Raw genomic sequence first — 17,609 nt, forward strand, 5'->3', positions numbered from 1 at the left:
TGTTGACTGTCCCTGCATCAGAAGGTGCCAGCAAAAAAATAGTGAAAAAAAGTGATAGCCTCAAACTGAGGCAGTTCATAGCAACCACTGACAAAACAGACAATATGGCATTATTCAAAGAAAGAAAACATGTTATGAGTGCGTTTAAAGGGAAAAAAAAGCTCATATTCTCAGCTTCAGTTTCAAAGTTATTCACAACAAACACAAACAAATCCTATGAGGCTGATGAAGTCAATTATTTTCAATTTAAGTATATTTTTTCATAATATGTGCAATAGCTACCTGAACAGCTAATGAAGAATTTTTACTTTTTCAGATGACAGCTGTTAAGTTTATATATAGTCACAGAACCAGCCAACACTTAAAATTCCTCTCCAGATATGTTTTAAATTGTAAAAAATACTATGAAAAAAATGATATGATTAATGTTTTGTTCAACATGGTTTAACCACAAAAAAAAAAAAAAAAAACTGGGGCTGGGGCTGGGGGCACATCTACACTTACTTCCTGAGAAATTCTGGATGAGGCCCACCACCTGCACTATTTTGACAGGTGAAAGAGCTGTGTGTATCAAGAAGATGGTTATCGAAGGAAACATCCGAGAGACTAAGCTGTATGTTTTAGCCTCAGTCAGACCCTGACTCAGGAGTTTGTTGAGGGGTGAAGCGTTTGTTGTGAACCAAAATCGGCAGCAAGAAGACATTTCAGAATGGTAATCATAGTATTTTGTTTATCTGGTTTGTTAGCTTGTAACTGGTAGTGGCTGACACAGTGTTTAGGGCTGCGCGAATGCAAACTCTTACCCTCGTACTGATTAGGTTTCGGTCACTGGTGAAAGAGCAGTGTGAATCGATGATTAGCATAAGAGGAAACATCAAAGAGACTCAGCCACATGTTTGAGCCTTAATCACAACACTGTGTTGTGCACCATGAGCGGCAACTAGCGGACATAATAACAGTTAGCGTGGTTAGCATCTTTTATTTGTTTATGGTTTTTGTTAGCTTGTAACGGGTTGACAGTGCCTGACACAGTGTCAGTGGATGTGCTAATACAAACTCTCACTCTCTGTACTGAAAAGGATTCAAGTTTATTTTACAGATACACAGTCACAAAATGTTCCTGTGTACTGTGCGTGGCCAGTCTTTGTGAATAAATAATTAAAAACAAACCATCAGTAGCAATACAATTAATCTTTTCATTTAGATGATTAAGATTATTTGGGTCATTTGTTATAGAGGTTAACACTGTCCTATAAACCATAAACCAGGGAATATGCAATGTCTATTTTAATCTCTTGTTGCAATTAATTGGCTTCTCAGCAGCAAGCATGGCGAGGCGAGTGACCTCAGAGCCAGGAAGTCATAGCAAATAAGGTGGAAGAAAATCAAGGAGCAGCAAAGTTGAAGGTGTGGCAGTTAAAGGCCATTCGAAAACAAGAGTGAACACCATTGCTTGTTTTATTGCCTGCGTTCAACACCTGTTGTGGGCATTTGGATGCCAGTTAACTCTGCCTCCAGCGTTTCTAGGTAGACAGCTAATCAAAATGAGTGATAAGTGAAGGGGTGTAAACTTGCTCAACTGAGGGGGAGGACAATGGGACTAACAACACACTTTTCCTGCACCGCCTCAAGGCACTCATTTGCATATTGTAGCTTTAGAGTGTAACCATTCTTTCTGGATCCACTGTCGCTTTTCAGCAGCATCAAACATGAGGGTGAGCTTAAATGAATATTCAGATCATCAAGGTTCAATCTAACGCCCACATGGTAATTTTACTGTTCGCTGAAAACCACTGTTGTGAAAGCAAGTGTATTGCTGTGATGGAGTTACACTGTCTGTGCCCTCTGTCCTTTGGAAAATGAAAACCTCACACCTTCTCAACCATAATCTCAAGCTTTAGCTCAACTTCAGCAGATGGTATATCATTCAATATGAAACATTAAAAATGTAACTGTGCCTGCACTTTGCACTACTTAACTACAAGTGACTCTCACATCATTTACTGCATTTCAATGGTCTGGGATCCTGGGTGAAACAGGACTCTTTTTAAAGAGAATTTTAAAAAGGGATCATCCTACCAAGGATTGGGAGCTCAAATCCTGACTGCACCACTTCAGCAAGTTAGCTCTAGCTATCGTGATTTACAGCACACAGTTGTTTAAAGGGGCAAGATGTTAGTATTTTAGAAACATTCAAAAATTAACTAAGATTATAAACAAAATGTGAAGAAATAACAGTATTGACATTATGGCAGGGATGTATTGTGTTGCAGAAATTTGTACTTATGTTCTTAAATTAGCATGATAATAAGCCAGCTTCAGCTCATCCCGTCTCATAATACCACTTTGTACCTCAAGAGGCAAAAGTGAGTCAGTGTTGCGTCCAGTCTGCTCTCAGTCCAACATGAGAGGATGAAGAAGCAGTAATTGCAAATATGCTGTAAACCTGTTTCTGTGATACATTCCTCAACGTTACCCTCACCCTTACATTGGGTTGAAACTTGGAGCTGTGACTGGCCAGTGAGCCAAGTCCCAGAAGACACAGAGGCCCACTGGGATTTGTCTAATGGCCAGACAAACTATGGCAAAGGGTAAGGGTCATGGGAAGGAGTGACTAAAGCATTTATGATGAGTGCAGTGGACACCCCAAGTTTCTGAAAATATGCTGCCCCCTATTTGTTTGGAGTATAAATTTGACAATTGGCCAGTTTTTAGTTTTAGTATTTAGTATTTAGTTTTCTGTAAGATACATTACATTTTCTCTGAGGTTGACAGATCATTCTTGACCGAAAATTATTGTTTTATGAATTTTTTCTGGGTCTGGGTTAAACATTTTTCTCTATGTGAATCTATATGTAACAGTTGATTTTCCAAAAGGCAGTAAACTATTACGTAGAGGGGAAAGATTCATGATGTGTCCCGCTGTGTTATAGAGATTGCATCATGAATAATGAATAATTTAAATCTCTTAAAAGTCTAAGTGCCTGTAATAAACTTCATGTACATGCAAAATGTATGTAAATGGCTGACCTCATAATTGCTCTTGTTTATGATAATTTAGCAGAAGGGCATAAATGGACTGTTGAATTTGTGTAAAAGCAGTCTGGAACCTTTGTGTTTTTCACATGTAAAAATTGTTTGTCTTTAGAAATCTATCTACATTTACATTTATATCACACATTATTGCATATCTGTTTGCTAGATGTGGCATGAATTCATTATCATATGCTTGTTTCAACAGTTTCAGAATTGTGGATTTGTATGATTTATGTGTTTACATGACATGCCTATGCCCTCATTGCACAAAATACTAATGGAGTTGTTAAATGAGGGAAATGAACTGAACGCTCTAACATCACTGTTTGTCTTTAGTCTGTAGTCGTATTTCTAAGCTCTATGTTACTCAGGGTTTAGTTTTTGAAGCTTGAAAATGCTGTAAATCATCAGTATCAGCCATCTTCAATGGCTCTTCACAATGTGTGTTCACAAAGCTGCCAGTTGTTGACATCCACAAAGTCAAGTTAACTAGCCAAGTTAAGTTGTGCAAACAATGTGTGCTTTGGTTCAAGGCACGTATCATTCACAATAACTCAATCAATTGTTCAAGCTCCTTGTGAAGAATAAAAAAACTTGGATAAAAGTAAGTTTGCATAAATCTTTTAGTGTGCCAGACAAACACAAACATGTCTAACACAACAAAGCTGGAACTAATCATGTCTCATTTGCCATAACATTTAATAAAGTACTCAACTAAAAAACATGTACTGTAAAAAAGTCAGATGTAAGGGAAACACAAGTTCACATTACTGAAACTAAATTTCTAAATGAAGATAACCTAACTACGATAAAGAACTAGGCTGATAGAGGACTGATACCACTTTCCTATATGTCCATTCACTGCCAGCAGCCCGTTATCTTAGCGTAGCATACAAACTGGACCAAAGGTCCAAAGGTAGCAAAATCCAATTTCCAGGCTTCTTGGCAAGAAAGTGAATCAGCATATTTCTCAAAAATGATGAACTACTAACATGACATCCAAACAATATGATAACATGATACCCCTTTGGGTATCATGTTAGAACCTTTTGACTTTGACAAGCCATCACCCATCTCAACATGGCTTCAGTATTGCCTGTCACTTATAAAGTTATCTCTTATAAACGTTGCATCAGTATCTACAGATAAACACCATCACTCTGCACAACTCAACGCAACTTCAGGATCAATACTGGAAAGAGGATGGCTCTACAGTTACACAGGGAACTGACAGGAAACTCTCCCCTGAGTCCAACAAGACATAACCCATGTCACAGTGAGCTGGGATCACATGATAAAGATGATGAAAATGCCATTTCTTTTCTTCTCTTGTAATTTTGGTGACATAGTGACAGACCAGTCACAATAAAGACCGGGGATAAAGGAGTAAGCATACTTAAGTTAGCATATTTTAATTTTGTTTTTCCCTTTCATTAAATCTCTAATTTCATTTAATGTCATATCAGTTCATCATGTTCTATTATTGCATAATTTATGGAAAATCCACTCTGCCATTCAATTTAGCAGCCCCAAAATATTTCAAATTGAATTCAATATTTATTCATTACCCTTTTCAGTTATTTTTAATTGCTCAGTGCTTTGAGTTATTTCTTTCCCGTATTTCTGTATTTCATTTTTTTTTCACCCCATGCATGACTGCATTTCACTTCAGCTTCTTTCTACCCTTTCATTTTTGTAATCCTTCCATTTTCTCATTACCATGTGTGCACTATTTATGTGCTCATTTAATCTTAATGAAGTCCTGGGATAGGGACCCTTCACAGGGCGCTTCCTGCAAAAGGGCACAGATCATGTGTGTGTGATTGGATTACTGACTGCCTGGTGCTCATGTTTAACTACAGCAAAGGCTTACCCTCTCACTAACTCTCCTCTCTCTCTCTCTCTCTCTCAAACACATGCACTCTCTCTCTGTCTCTCTTGCCCTATGCGTGTGCATGTTTGGATTTATTTGAGAATGGATTTTGTGCCACCTGATGTTTGTTTGAGACATCACGTCAATTTGAACCAAACCTCTCAGCATGACACAGAATCCAAATTTTTGAGTTTCTCCTCTCCCTATTGCCATTTCATCCTTGACTACCTCTCATTCCACTAAGCATTGCAGTGTTTTTAGTTCAAGTTTTGCTTCCAATATTTATCATTATGAAGCATATATTTAGCAGAGATTACAAGCAGAAGCTGCAAATGGAGTCAAAACTGAAGTGAGGCTGAGTGGGACTCAGCCTCAACAGGATTGTTTAGTGTTCTTTCTGTGGTATAAAACTATGGCAGTTTAGTACAACTCTTATCCAAACCTCTGACTGGATTCATTTCCATAGCAGTGGCAGTTAAGGCCAATTATCAAAATGGCACAAAGAAAGTGATGTCTTACATTTCTCAGAAACATATATTGTTCTTCTATGTTGAGAAACATTGAGAATAATATTAAAATAAAACTTTAAAAATGGGAATTTACAAGAGGGGGAAACACTTCCAGACCCAGTCACTCATCCCACTTGACTATGGTGGCAGCTGAAATTATTAATTATAGTGGTATTACAGTGTGATTACAGTGGTATAGCTGGGTAACCAGATCAATTGTGTCCTTCAGTGTACTGCCTGTAAATGTACAATAGCTGCTCAAAACAAGTAGAAAACCATTGATTCTAGATAGTGCCTCATTTTTCCACTAGCCCTACCATCAAGCCAAACTTTGGCCATCTACACCATGTACCAGTTCTGTCATTTAGTCAGTACATTAAGGACTCTGTATATACAAAGGTTCTGTTGTGTACCCAGTATGGTGTTGGCTATGAAACAGCCAACAGGGCAGATTATTACCTTGGTGGAGGTCTAAACTCTTTCTTGTTAATCATAAGGATCCTAGCTGGCAAAAACCCATTCAATTCAGGATTTTTATTCAATATATTTTTATTGGACAAGAATGACGGCATTAATATTCAAATAATTTTACTTGGCCACAAAACTCTGGCCTGATATCTTTATTTGATATGTTTATGAGAAATACAATATTTATGGTGTTGTGCAAGGGCTCTGACTGGAATTTTGATATCAGAGAGGTCATGTGAATAACTATTTATTTAAAAAAGCCCTCTTGTGGTCAGTATTGTTTGACACAAGTTCTGCTTCAATCATTATCACAGGAAAAACAGAGGTATTCAGTCTCTTTGGTCCTGTTTGTCATAGACTGTTAGCAGCTTGAAAAACATCTCATCTGAGCACTTCTCTTATGTCAGAGCTATCTCACAGATATGCTTCAGCGCTCTCGCTGATGCCCAATTTTACAAGAAAAATAAGTTGGTGTGTTCCCTGCCTCTGGCTAAAAATCTAATGAGTGAGATTTAGACCCAGAGCCATGCAAGAAGCACCTCAGATAATACAGAAAAGCAACAGTGTGTGCTCACACTCATAAAAGTCACATGCACGTACTCAGAGCACAGATAGACGTACGCACATAGGGCTTAGCTTGAAGATGACTACCACATGCTGTTTCACATTTCCTGACCTATCCTCAAAGCTTTTCTCAATATACCATCATCCCCTGGCTACAGAGCTCTGCCTCACCTCACCTCAAAGCCCCACTGGTTCGTGTGTATCTAACCATCTATCTTCTTCTATCATTCTCCCAATGTCTTTCATTTTCACCTCAGCCTTTACCATTTTTCATTTGAATGAAAATCCTTTCTTTCATCCTTGTCTGCCCACTGTACTCCTCCTCTTCCTCTTCCTGATACAAATTAGTTAGTAATTAAAACGCTCATGGTCAATTGGGCCCATTACTGCACAGCTTGCCACACCTGAGTAGGAGGAGGTGGGAAAAAAAACCTCTCACAGGTTTGCACACACAAATACACGCACGTTCACCCACTGCTGTGGTCACAATCAGGGTGCAGATCCTCATTATGAATTATGGCCTTTTTTATGGCCTTTTACAGCATCGGAGAACAATCTGAGGCATTTACAAGCAACCACAAATCTGCACAGCTATCCACATATATATACATGCATGCAGCCTTTTTTATTACTGTCATGCAGCCTACAGCGCTGCAGTGTCCAGGTGTTTCAGGGCCCCTGCAGCTGTTGACAGGAAAAAGATCTGTCCATCAGCGGGTGGTGGTATCCAAGCAGGCGGCGGCAGCCAGCCACAAGATCAGAGGTCGCATGTTTGATGTCACTTCCAGAGTAGAGGTCACCACTCTGCTGAGGGCTCGCACTGCCGGGGCTTACACCTCGACACACACCAGTCATTAAGAAGAATGTTAACTTGAGAGCTAGTGGGTCTTTGTTGCTACTGTAGGGGTTGAGGACAGCAAACCTGCACACGTGGCCTTAGTTTGGAGGATCAAGTATAGTCTTAAATACACAGCACTCTCTCTGTCTAAAACACACACAGACCTGCACACAGATGCACATACAAAGCCAACCTGAACACGTGTGTATGCAGTACAGTTGGAGACATTCAAAATCTGACTGACTGGTAAGCCAGACAGCCTGAGGGAAGGAGCACAACCTGACAGTGGTGCTGAATGATTAGGACCAGTTCTTTGGCTGTTCCATTCCCTTCTATGATAAACACAGCATTTAGAGCAATTAAGTCAATGATTCCTAAACATCAACTTTCGAACATCTCCAAATATTTCCTTATTAGTTACAGAAGTGTTCTTCCTCTTTCTCCTTTCTCAGAAAGGCAGCAAATATCACCTGAAGACCTGATAAATACACTCAATTACAGTAAGAAATACAACACAAAAAGTGTAAAATGATGCCACACATTCACACAGAAACATGCCATGTACGTAAATGTACATATGGTAACAAAATGCCTAAAACGAGCCCATGTTGAGCAATGTTTATTTTCCTCTTTCCCCCCTGTGTGTGATTTTTATGGGTGTTAAGACTGCCATGGAGAAGAGAGGGAGTACAGAGCAGAACAGAACAGACGGTCTATGTGTTGTTATGAAGCAATGTACAATGCAAAGAAGTTCATAAGGTTTATTTTTCATAAAGTCCCTGCTGTTTGTCAGAGGAAGGCAGTGTTTCTGAATCATACAGAATCTCATGTTCAAGCAAATCATGGAAGAGGAATGAGAGCCAGAATTTCAATAACACACTTTTAAAATTATATGGCACAAAATGAATAAAGATGCACTTTTACCACTACAAGCACCCTCTGAACAAGGGCTATAGAAATGGATGCTGGCTATATTACAGGTAATCTCTAAACCCTAATGAATGTCTATCAAGAAGTAAAAGGTAAATGAGGAAAATCAGGAGTTGTTGGTACACAAAGACAAAGATTTAAAGACAATTTTCCAAAACACAAAAAGAAAAAAAATCACCACCCAAGTTCAAGTTTATCTTAATGAAAAATAATCTGCATGTCATCAATGGCCAACACAACGGAAGACAGCAAAAGAAAAAAAAACAGTGCCCCAAGACAAGAGGCCGCATGTTTTTCCATTGAGATTGGACAGATAAAGCGCTCAAGGCTGGTGTAAATTATCTGAGTCCACGAGACAGGCTGCACTTTAAACCTTGGTTCTCCTGTCCTACTAAGGATCAATCTTTTTCACCCCTGTGAATCACTTGGTTTCTCCTGCAGCCTATCTGCACTGTCTTCATTATAGCAGGAGTGACTGGCATATAAATTGTAAATTTATGGTAGATGAAGAGTTTGGGTTGGCCGTGGAAAGTTTGTGCCTCTTAAAGATTTAGCACCAACCACCCAGAGCTCGACTGGCCTTCTCACCGACAACTTGACTTGAAGTATGGACGCTCAAACACACACACACACACAGAAAGGGGGACAAGAGAGTGAGATCCGCAAGCCCAACACATTCACTGTGTAACTTGAACTGTATCAATCATTCCTCAAGGACACTAACAAGAAAACGGGTAAAAACACCTGAGACACACGCACACACCAAATAACTTTTTTTTCCCACCACCAATTGTTGATGTCTTTGAGCACAGCCTGAACACTATGTCCACATACACACACACTCTGATAGCACCAGCTCTGTTGACAAACTCTCAGCTCACATGGTAAGCAGCACTGAAGCCAAACTCCCATGGCATCTGTGATATCTATAGAGCCTCAGTCCCTGAAGGAGAGTCCTCTTTAGCTCGTATTCTCGAGCAACTGAATCAAGCTGTTGTCAGTCCTCTTACAAAGCAAGCAGACTGAAAAAGACTTCATGTTCCAGCGGGCTTTACAACTCTTTAATCAGACCACATACAGTATTTATACTCTCATGAAAACTACATCTTTCAAAAAATCATAGTCTTTCTGTGCACGGATCTTTGTATCTGTGTGTGTGTGTGTGTTTGTGTGTGTGGGTGGGTGGGTGTCTGACCTTTGAGGATGACCTCCAGTTCATCTCGTAAGATGTCAAAGGTGCTGTATCTAGAGCTTGTCTCTGGGATGATGTTCTTTTTAAGCCAGCCTCCGCAGGCATACTGGTAGAAGTTGTCACAAGGGTCCACGCTAGCATCCATGTTCTCAATGAGACGAGACGCTGCATGGACAGAGAGGAAAGAAGCTCTGAGACATGGGGAATAACCTTACCTAAAGAAACTACAATATACTGCAGGGTAGGATAGAGGACTAAGATGTAAAAATCAATAATGTAATTCGGTAAGTACCAGGTTTTTTTGTATTCAAGTTTTTAAGAAAAAAAGACAAAGTTGGCAAGTGAAAAATATTTTATAAACAGGCACTCTCCTAGAAAGATTAAAAGCGTTATTAATTCTTTATTCATTTGTCTACTATTCTATTTTCAATAATTTTCTATCTCATATTCTGCACTTAGTCACTGCATTTTACAGGTCCGGTCTGTGAAATTTAGGTAGAACTATGTTTATAGGTATAACTGCTGGTTCAGCGAAGTTTTACCAAAAACCTTAGTAGTGTGACAGCATGCATGTGAACTGTTCTCTAACTATGTATATGGGAAACTATACAGCCTGTTTGACAAGTGTATAAGGAGATGCCACCAGGTTTTGCTTTCTTACCAAGAGTTAGATGAGAAGAATAATGAACTTGTAGATGCATCTGTTCAATACAGCCAGCAGCCATTTAGCTTGGCTTAGAATAAAGACTGTAAACAGGGGGAAACAGCTACACTGGCTCTGTCCAAAGATAACAAAATCCACCTCCCAGCACCTCTGAAGCTCATTATATTCACATTTTATATCAATAACTATCTGTGTAAAGTGTAAAACTGATATGTGATATTAGGGCAGGTTGTGTGCTGGACTATATCTCAGCCAAGTGAAGTCTTGTCATCATTTTGACTTTGCCAGGGAACCAGTGGAGGCTCCAGTCACTGCACCTAAGGTCCAGCAAATAACCCTATATATCTAAGATGTGTCACTTTTATGTGATAGTATGTGTTAATTAGTAATTTTAAGAGTTGGTGCTTGGTGGATTTTGTTACCTTTGGACAGAGCCAGGCTAGTTATTTCCTCCTGTTCCCAGGTTTACTCTCAGCTAAGCTAACTGGCTGCTGGCTGAAGCCTTAATAAAAATGGACATATTTAAGAGTGGAGTTGATCCTCTCATCTAACTATTAGCAAGAAAGCATATAACCTTCCAAAAATACTGAAAATGTTTAACTATTCCTTTGAAACTAAAAATTCCCAAAGCTCCTTTAGCAGGGTGTTGAACAACCTGGACAAAAGCACAGTTGACAGACCACCTTAAGCCTGTTTGATCACCAGAATGTTTCAAGCTCTTCTCATAAAAAGAAATCACATCCTCTACTATAGAAACACATTAAAAAAAAAAGAAAAAAAATTAACATTTGTAGAAATAGCTCATTCTAATTAACAGTTCATTAAAATGTGTGTAAAAAAGAAAATCTTAATATGCAGCCCTTGGCAAAGTAAAACAGAATAACGGCTGTATGTGTTCAGTCCAGTAATGGAAAAGTGGTCTCTTTTTTGAGCTGCAAACAAATTACACGAGGCAGCTGAGAGGTGTCTTGTGACAAGGCTGTCTGTCAAATCTGACTGAAATGGGACATTGATTCCCCAAAAATGCTCTAGAAATATTGTGGAAACTAGAGGTGCAGTTGTAAATCTTTCCTTGATCATATCAGTATTTTTTTCTATGAATGATCTTTACTGAAGTGAGAAAATACAGTTATAAAATCTAATGTTATATTTAAGAGACTGGAGAGAAGGGGGGTCTATTTGCATAAATAGTTAATTAAAAAATGTTAGGCCACTGGTCTATATCAGTTACATAGTAAGGGACTTTGAAATTATCCAGAAATAGAGTTTGGGTCTGAGCTCTTTCCTGCAGTCATGTGGTCAAGGAGTAAGTTATAAATGCTCCATGTTGAATTACTTCAGCTTGTGACACACATATACTCTATCCTATTGGATTTGCTTTAGCAGTATGTACATGCTTATGCACATTACCAGTTTCCCAACTTCTCTTGTACATTTGTTCAAAGGGGATTCAGGGACACTAACCCTTTGCAAACTCAAGTCTGCTGATCACAACTGTTTCTGTTTGTTCACTAACTGTTTTGACTTAAAGGAAACATATTCAAAGCTGAAGTGGCCTTTTTCTCCACGTATGTCTGAAATCCCTGACCTTCTGCAGCAGCCTCAATTTTCTCATTCTGTTCTCCTCTGAGAAAAATCAAAATCAAATGAGACAATGAAAAGGGCGCACAAACAAACAAACAAACACACAATGCTTACCTGACTGTGTGCAATCAGCTGTGGTGCAGATTTCATCTACAGGAAAATGCAAAACAAATCATTACTCAGTGGGATCTGTGCAGTCATCACTCATTATGTCAAAAGTTGTTTTCTCCCTCCTCTTCCCCTTTTCCTTTATTTCTTTTCATCTCTTCATCATCCTTCTCACACATTAAACCGTAAACTACTTAGAAGTGTTGCTTTCACTCTGTCAGGAATTATTTAGAGGCTGAACTGTTAATCAAACTAAATCTGACATGTAGTGACGCACCATCAAACTGCCATATAACCTTAAATACACTTCATGCCTCATGATGTGCACACGGGTCAGTGGACTCACAGGTACAAACACAGACAAAGTCATTAAACTTCCCCATTTCCCTGACATAGCAGTTTACACATTTATCAAGCACAAGACTGCAAAAGACAATAATAGCTCAGCAAACACACATGTACGTTGTATATTCCAACGCAACCTCTTTTATGTATCTCAAACTTCATTGGACTGATTTTTGCGTTCTTGACCTGCTGACTTCCACACTTGTTCCACTTGTCAATAATTAATCTATAGGCCCATAGTTCAGTTCATTGCCAGTGTTAATCTAATATTATTAAATACAGTAGCTTGTACCATAGCACTGTGATCAGTCACCCATGGATGTGCTACTGATTAAAAAAACTCATCATATTAAGTAACACAGGCTTTGTGTCACCTGCAAGTAGAGGTGTAATAAGTTTTCGGAGTAGAAAAAGCGAGCAAAGCAACAGTCAGGATACTAATGATTAGAAAACTCATCTATTACTTACACTGTGACATTGATCTGAACAAAGCAGGTTTGATGGGTTTCCCAAGAAGGGTTGGGGGGGGGGTCTGTTCATTTTCACTGCATTGAATGATCCATTCCTCATAATGGAAACTGATGATATTTACAGCAAAATAATTGTCGCACAGTTCTTTATAATTTACACAAAACTCTGAAATGTGAATAAGCACAAAGTTTTGAGCTGTGCTTGAGTGCTGTGTAAAAATCCTTGAGAATACAAAGGAAACTTTGAAAAGGACCTTTGCGCGCTGCATTCTTCTTTCTGGCTCAGTGGTTGTACTTTTGCACTATGCTTTAAAAGCACCCAACTCGAGTGTTTCTATTCAGCCGCTCTTCAGCGTGCTGCTTCATGCTTGCCATTAACCATGAATTCAGCTGGAAGTGATGGCCAGTGCACGTGCACAGTGTAAAGGAGGCAATCTTCGAATCTCTGAAAGGTTCACTTTACATTGTGGAGACAAGAAAAACTGTCAACGCTGAGTGGCTTCCAAATGTTTTTTTTTTTTTAATTATATGACATACTTGTTTTGAACAAGCTGGTTTTACCAAACCTTAATCAACATGACAAAGATTTAAAAGAAACATTTCAAGGCACCACTCAAGGTTTCAGATACTTCTCACTTTTCATTATCAGCTCTCTGCCCTCAGACTCAGCACTCACCAGTCTTCTGGGTAGCAAACAGGATGATGAGGGCAACGATCACGATGAAGAGCAAGGAGACGATAGTGATGAGGCCAATCTCCAGGGAGGTCCAGCGGGGCTTCTTAGCCGACTTGGGGGGGTTGGTGTCTGTCATTCTCAGGTCTCCTCCTTCAGCTGCCGGCTGTATCAACTCACCTGAGGACAAAAGGGAGAACCACATAAGAAGAGTTGTGGCAATTAGTGGACTGACAGGAAATTAATCTGCAAGAATTCTGAAAATAGACATTCATTTACCAACAAACTTGCAAAACATTTGCTGTTTGCAGATTCTTATATATGACAATGTGCTGCAGCTTTCTCTGTATTTGACATCATTGTAAACTGAATAATGTGTTGCTTAGACAAAATAAGTGATTTGAAGATGTCACTTTGGGCTCTAAGAAATTGTGGTGGACATTTTTTCACTATTTTCACACATTTTACTAATTGATTAATGAAAAAAATTATTCACAGATTGATTGATTGATAATGAAAATAGTGATTAGCTGCGGATCAAAAGAAATGGAAAGAGAGGGACATGGGTAACATATAAGTTTGGTTCATAAACATGAACTAAAGAATCTGTACATTTGACTTTCATCCGCATATACAGTATGTCACACATTATACATTCTCGTTGTGTCAGCATCATTTAAAAATCCAATTCTGATAATCAATTAATCTTGCCAAACACTTGCTGGTAACAGCAATGTGGGGATTTTGGTATTTTAGGAACATATGAATTTCAATCAAAATATATATTAATCTTGTCAGTAAGAAAACAAACATTCTGTTAAGTCTCCAGATTTCTTGCACAAGCGCTGAGGAAAGAAAAAAAAAGTGTGGAAAAGAAATAAAAGACATGGCAGCGATAAGAAAACAAATGAGAAAAAAACCGAACATGTTTTGTCTTGGAGCAAAAGGTGAGAACAATGGAAGTTCTTACCCTCTAGTGGCAGTACACTCCAGACAAAAAACAAGTAACACACACTTCTGAAGAACAGAAAACAAGAGAGACCTTTCCTCTGCTCCTCACTAGACACTGTTGTTTTCCTCTCTGGGGCCAAGTGAGAACTTTACAAAGTTCATGTAACAGGCAGTTAAGTCTATCTCTGAAGGCAATTAATCCTTAATCCCTTACCGACGTCACACATACACACACACACACACACACACACACACACACACACTCATGCAGTCACTGCACACACACACACACATACACACATTCGTCCACGGCGATGCTCTGTCACACACTTGACTGGTGTCATGAGGCGCTTGTGTAGATGGGTGGGTCTCTCTCTGTCAGGCTGAGATGAGAGCAGTGCACAACCAAAGGACAAAGTCTCTTAGCTTCCTTTGAACGAGCAGACAGCCACAGACACACAACATTGCCCGCTGTAACACACACATCCACAGCTATCACACATCAACCACAGTCCTGCTGAATGTCAGATCCCCTGTCATTTCTCTTTATGGCAAAACAACAGTGCAATGGAAAGTAAACTCTCCTGGTTACAGTCATTATCCACCCTGGTAATTGGCCATTATTGTACACACTAGCCACAGCTCCCCACAGGCTGCTTTCCCCACTCCATACCAGCACTAAAGCATGCATGACTTCAGGATCTTAAGATTTACTATAGGAGAGCTGTGACCGGATGTGAAGTCATAAAGGCAACTGAAAATATGGGAGGAAGATGAGTGATTGAAGGCATAAAATAGGCAATGAGGCAGTATAATGACACAAGTTGACAGTGTATGTTAACCAGACCTTCCTGCTAAGCTCTCTCTGGCTGTGGGAGGGGGTAGAAACTTCGCATCAACTTTTCAGTCATTTATTTATTTATTTTTGTCTGCAGGCAAACACATCACAGTGACAGCAAGTCCCACGGCTCCAATAAAACCATGTGTGCATGTCAGCGTTGGAGAGGCTGTATATTATATTCATTCGCTCTAATCCTGACACGGTGCATGCCAAGAAATGGAACGCCTGCGAAATTTATTAAAAAGGAAAAGGGACATAGAGACGGAGTGGAGGAATGTGCAAAAACAAGTGACAAAGTAAGGAAGAGGGGAGGAAAGTTGTAAAAACAGAGTGGGACACTGAGAGGTCCTAAATCATGTTTAAATGACTTCTCAGGGTGCTGAGGCATGTAAGGTATGACTTAGCTACTGTATGTCCCTCTTATGCATCACTCATGCTTACTGTTGCCTCTTTACATGACTCTGAATGAAACAGGGATCGTACAAATATAATTATTATTTACTGACATCATCTCTGGGTCAATAAGGATGTTAGCTCTGTGAGAAAGGAAGGCTAAACATGGGTGTGAGTTATTTGTACGGTGAGCTGTGGTTTCTGTTGCTGATGTAGCTGCCTCTGTAGCAGGACACAGTCACTTTTTTTTTTTTTTTTTTTTGTCTTTTATAATGTGGCTCTGATGTTTTTTCCTGAGTGCGCTTTGGAAGGTACATGTGTCGGTGTGTCTGCATTTTTCAGATAATGGTTTATGAAAGGGCTACCAAAAGTCCAAACCCTCTCCTTCTCTTTTTCCCCGCTCTCTGTCTTCATGTGGTGATATATCTAAAACATAAACAGTCCACGTGCCTTGTGAGACCTCACAACCCCCTTCGAAATTAAACCCATCATTCACTGTGACGCCTGAAAACACCCATGTGTCTGCACACACACACACACACACACACAAATCAACATGACACCACTTGCACAAAGTCACTTCCTATACATCCATGTGAGCCATGAACATGTCATATACCTAATCGAGTTTAAATAAGTACAGGAATGTGGCCTACTTAAACTTAAAATAACACCTTCACTGGGATATCATTTTCAGCATTGGGCCTGTGGCTACACACTGAAGACTGAAATCACTTTAAAACCATTTTTGGGAGAGGAGACTGGATGCCCAAAGGTGCTGTGATCTAACTACAATGAAGCCCACCTCTTAAATTGCTTTCCTAATGTTTTTTTTTTTTCTTCTTCTTCTGATATGAGAGTACCAGGAAGATTAACTTTTAAAGGAATATAACACCAAAATGTAAAACATCACTAAAGCCAAAGCAACTGAAATACAGTCAATCATAATGCGCTTATGGGATACCCGGTGTGAATACCATGAGAGCAGATTAAAGTGTTCTCTGATAGGACGAAACGCATCTTGGTTTAAAAAAAAAAAAAAAAAAAAAAAAAAAAACTCCAGGGACACAAACATTCACCTGCGGCACACGGTTCGGTGAGACGCAACCCAGCAAGTCGCCGCTAAATGCGAGCCTGCTCCTCGTCTACTGTTGCACGTCGGGAACTCCGAGGAGGGGTGGCATGATCAACTGGTGCACGCTGCCCCGTGTCACCCAGCCGGTACGCGCGTACACGCACACTCAAAATTAACGCGCACACACACGCGCACACACACACACATGCACAGGCAGAGACGCACACAGATGGCACCGCGCTATAAGAAGCGCTCGGGGTGCGTGAGCGACTTACCAGATGTGTCGGGAAATTTTCGGTCGATGATATATATGGGCATCACATCCACTGATCAAATATCCATCAAATCCACAAAGGGAGCGCGAACTGCTGATCGATCAGTTACAGACGATCTATTTGCTTCAGCCTGGATTTCAACAAGGCACAAAACCGATCCCGCCTCTCTTCTTTTCCTTCTTCTTCCTTTGCCTTTCTATTCTAGGAGTGCACATTCACACAAACACACGCATACGCACACACACACACACACACACACACACACACACACAAACACAAGCACACGCTCACACACGCACACACTCACGCACAGACCCTTCACTACAACTACCTACTGTACTGTACAACATCTACCCAGAGGAGATCGCTGATTCAAATGATCCATCAGACTCTTGCGCAGCGCAGTCGGTCAGTGTGTGATCCACGGGGGGGTCCCATATTTATACTGCCTATGACATATAGTGAGGTATTGAACTAGCCTTCTGAAGTTCCTCGTTGCGCTAAGTCGTTGCCTCCTCCGTCAGGGCGGCGTTTAGAAGTGACCCTGTCAGCGGCACTTGCCGTCAGTGGCGCCTAAGTAGGTTCAGGTGAACAGTGTGATGAAGTGATGTAGCATATTTCAGCGTAGCCTATTTAATTCACAGGGTTTCAATGGCTTTTAATTCAAGAAAGTGTTCACAGCTGAACCCCTATCACATCCAAACTGTAGTGAGCTAATCTTGGTAACCAACAGCTTTTTTAGTGGAATGTATTGCCTACAGTAATTTACGTATAAAACGGGCTTATCAGTGTTTTCTGTTCTTCAATTACAATAGTGTAG

General features: G+C 39.9%; 1 protein-coding gene across 2 annotated transcripts in view; it reads right to left on the reverse strand.

Annotated features, from left to right (window-relative positions):
• Positions 1 to 17,311, reverse strand: part of LOC139632018 (neprilysin-like) — a 30,533-nt gene extending 13,222 nt beyond the window's left edge. Inside the window, exons 1-4 of one of the 2 annotated variants that reach the window (XM_071496733.1) lie at positions 16,790 to 17,311; positions 13,258 to 13,434; positions 11,773 to 11,808; positions 9,414 to 9,575 (exon numbers count right to left, since the gene is read on the reverse strand). In XM_071496733.1, the coding sequence (XP_071352834.1) occupies positions 9,414 to 9,575; positions 11,773 to 11,808; positions 13,258 to 13,434; positions 16,790 to 16,832 (418 nt within the window). In that variant the 5' untranslated portion in view covers positions 16,833 to 17,311. Of the gene's footprint in view, positions 1 to 9,413; positions 9,576 to 11,772; positions 11,809 to 13,257; positions 13,435 to 14,224; positions 14,349 to 16,789 lie in introns of those variants that run through there. The other variant, XM_071496734.1, reaches the window with a different exon arrangement.
• Between the last annotated feature and the right edge of the window lie 298 nt (positions 17,312 to 17,609).

The sequence above is a fragment of the Trachinotus anak genome, unplaced genomic scaffold, assembly GCF_046630095.1.
Source record: "Trachinotus anak isolate AG129_WGS33_773 ecotype Australia unplaced genomic scaffold, CSIRO_AGI_Tana_v1 ptg000014l, whole genome shotgun sequence".
Classification (NCBI taxonomy): domain Eukaryota; kingdom Metazoa; phylum Chordata; class Actinopteri; order Carangiformes; family Carangidae; genus Trachinotus; species Trachinotus anak.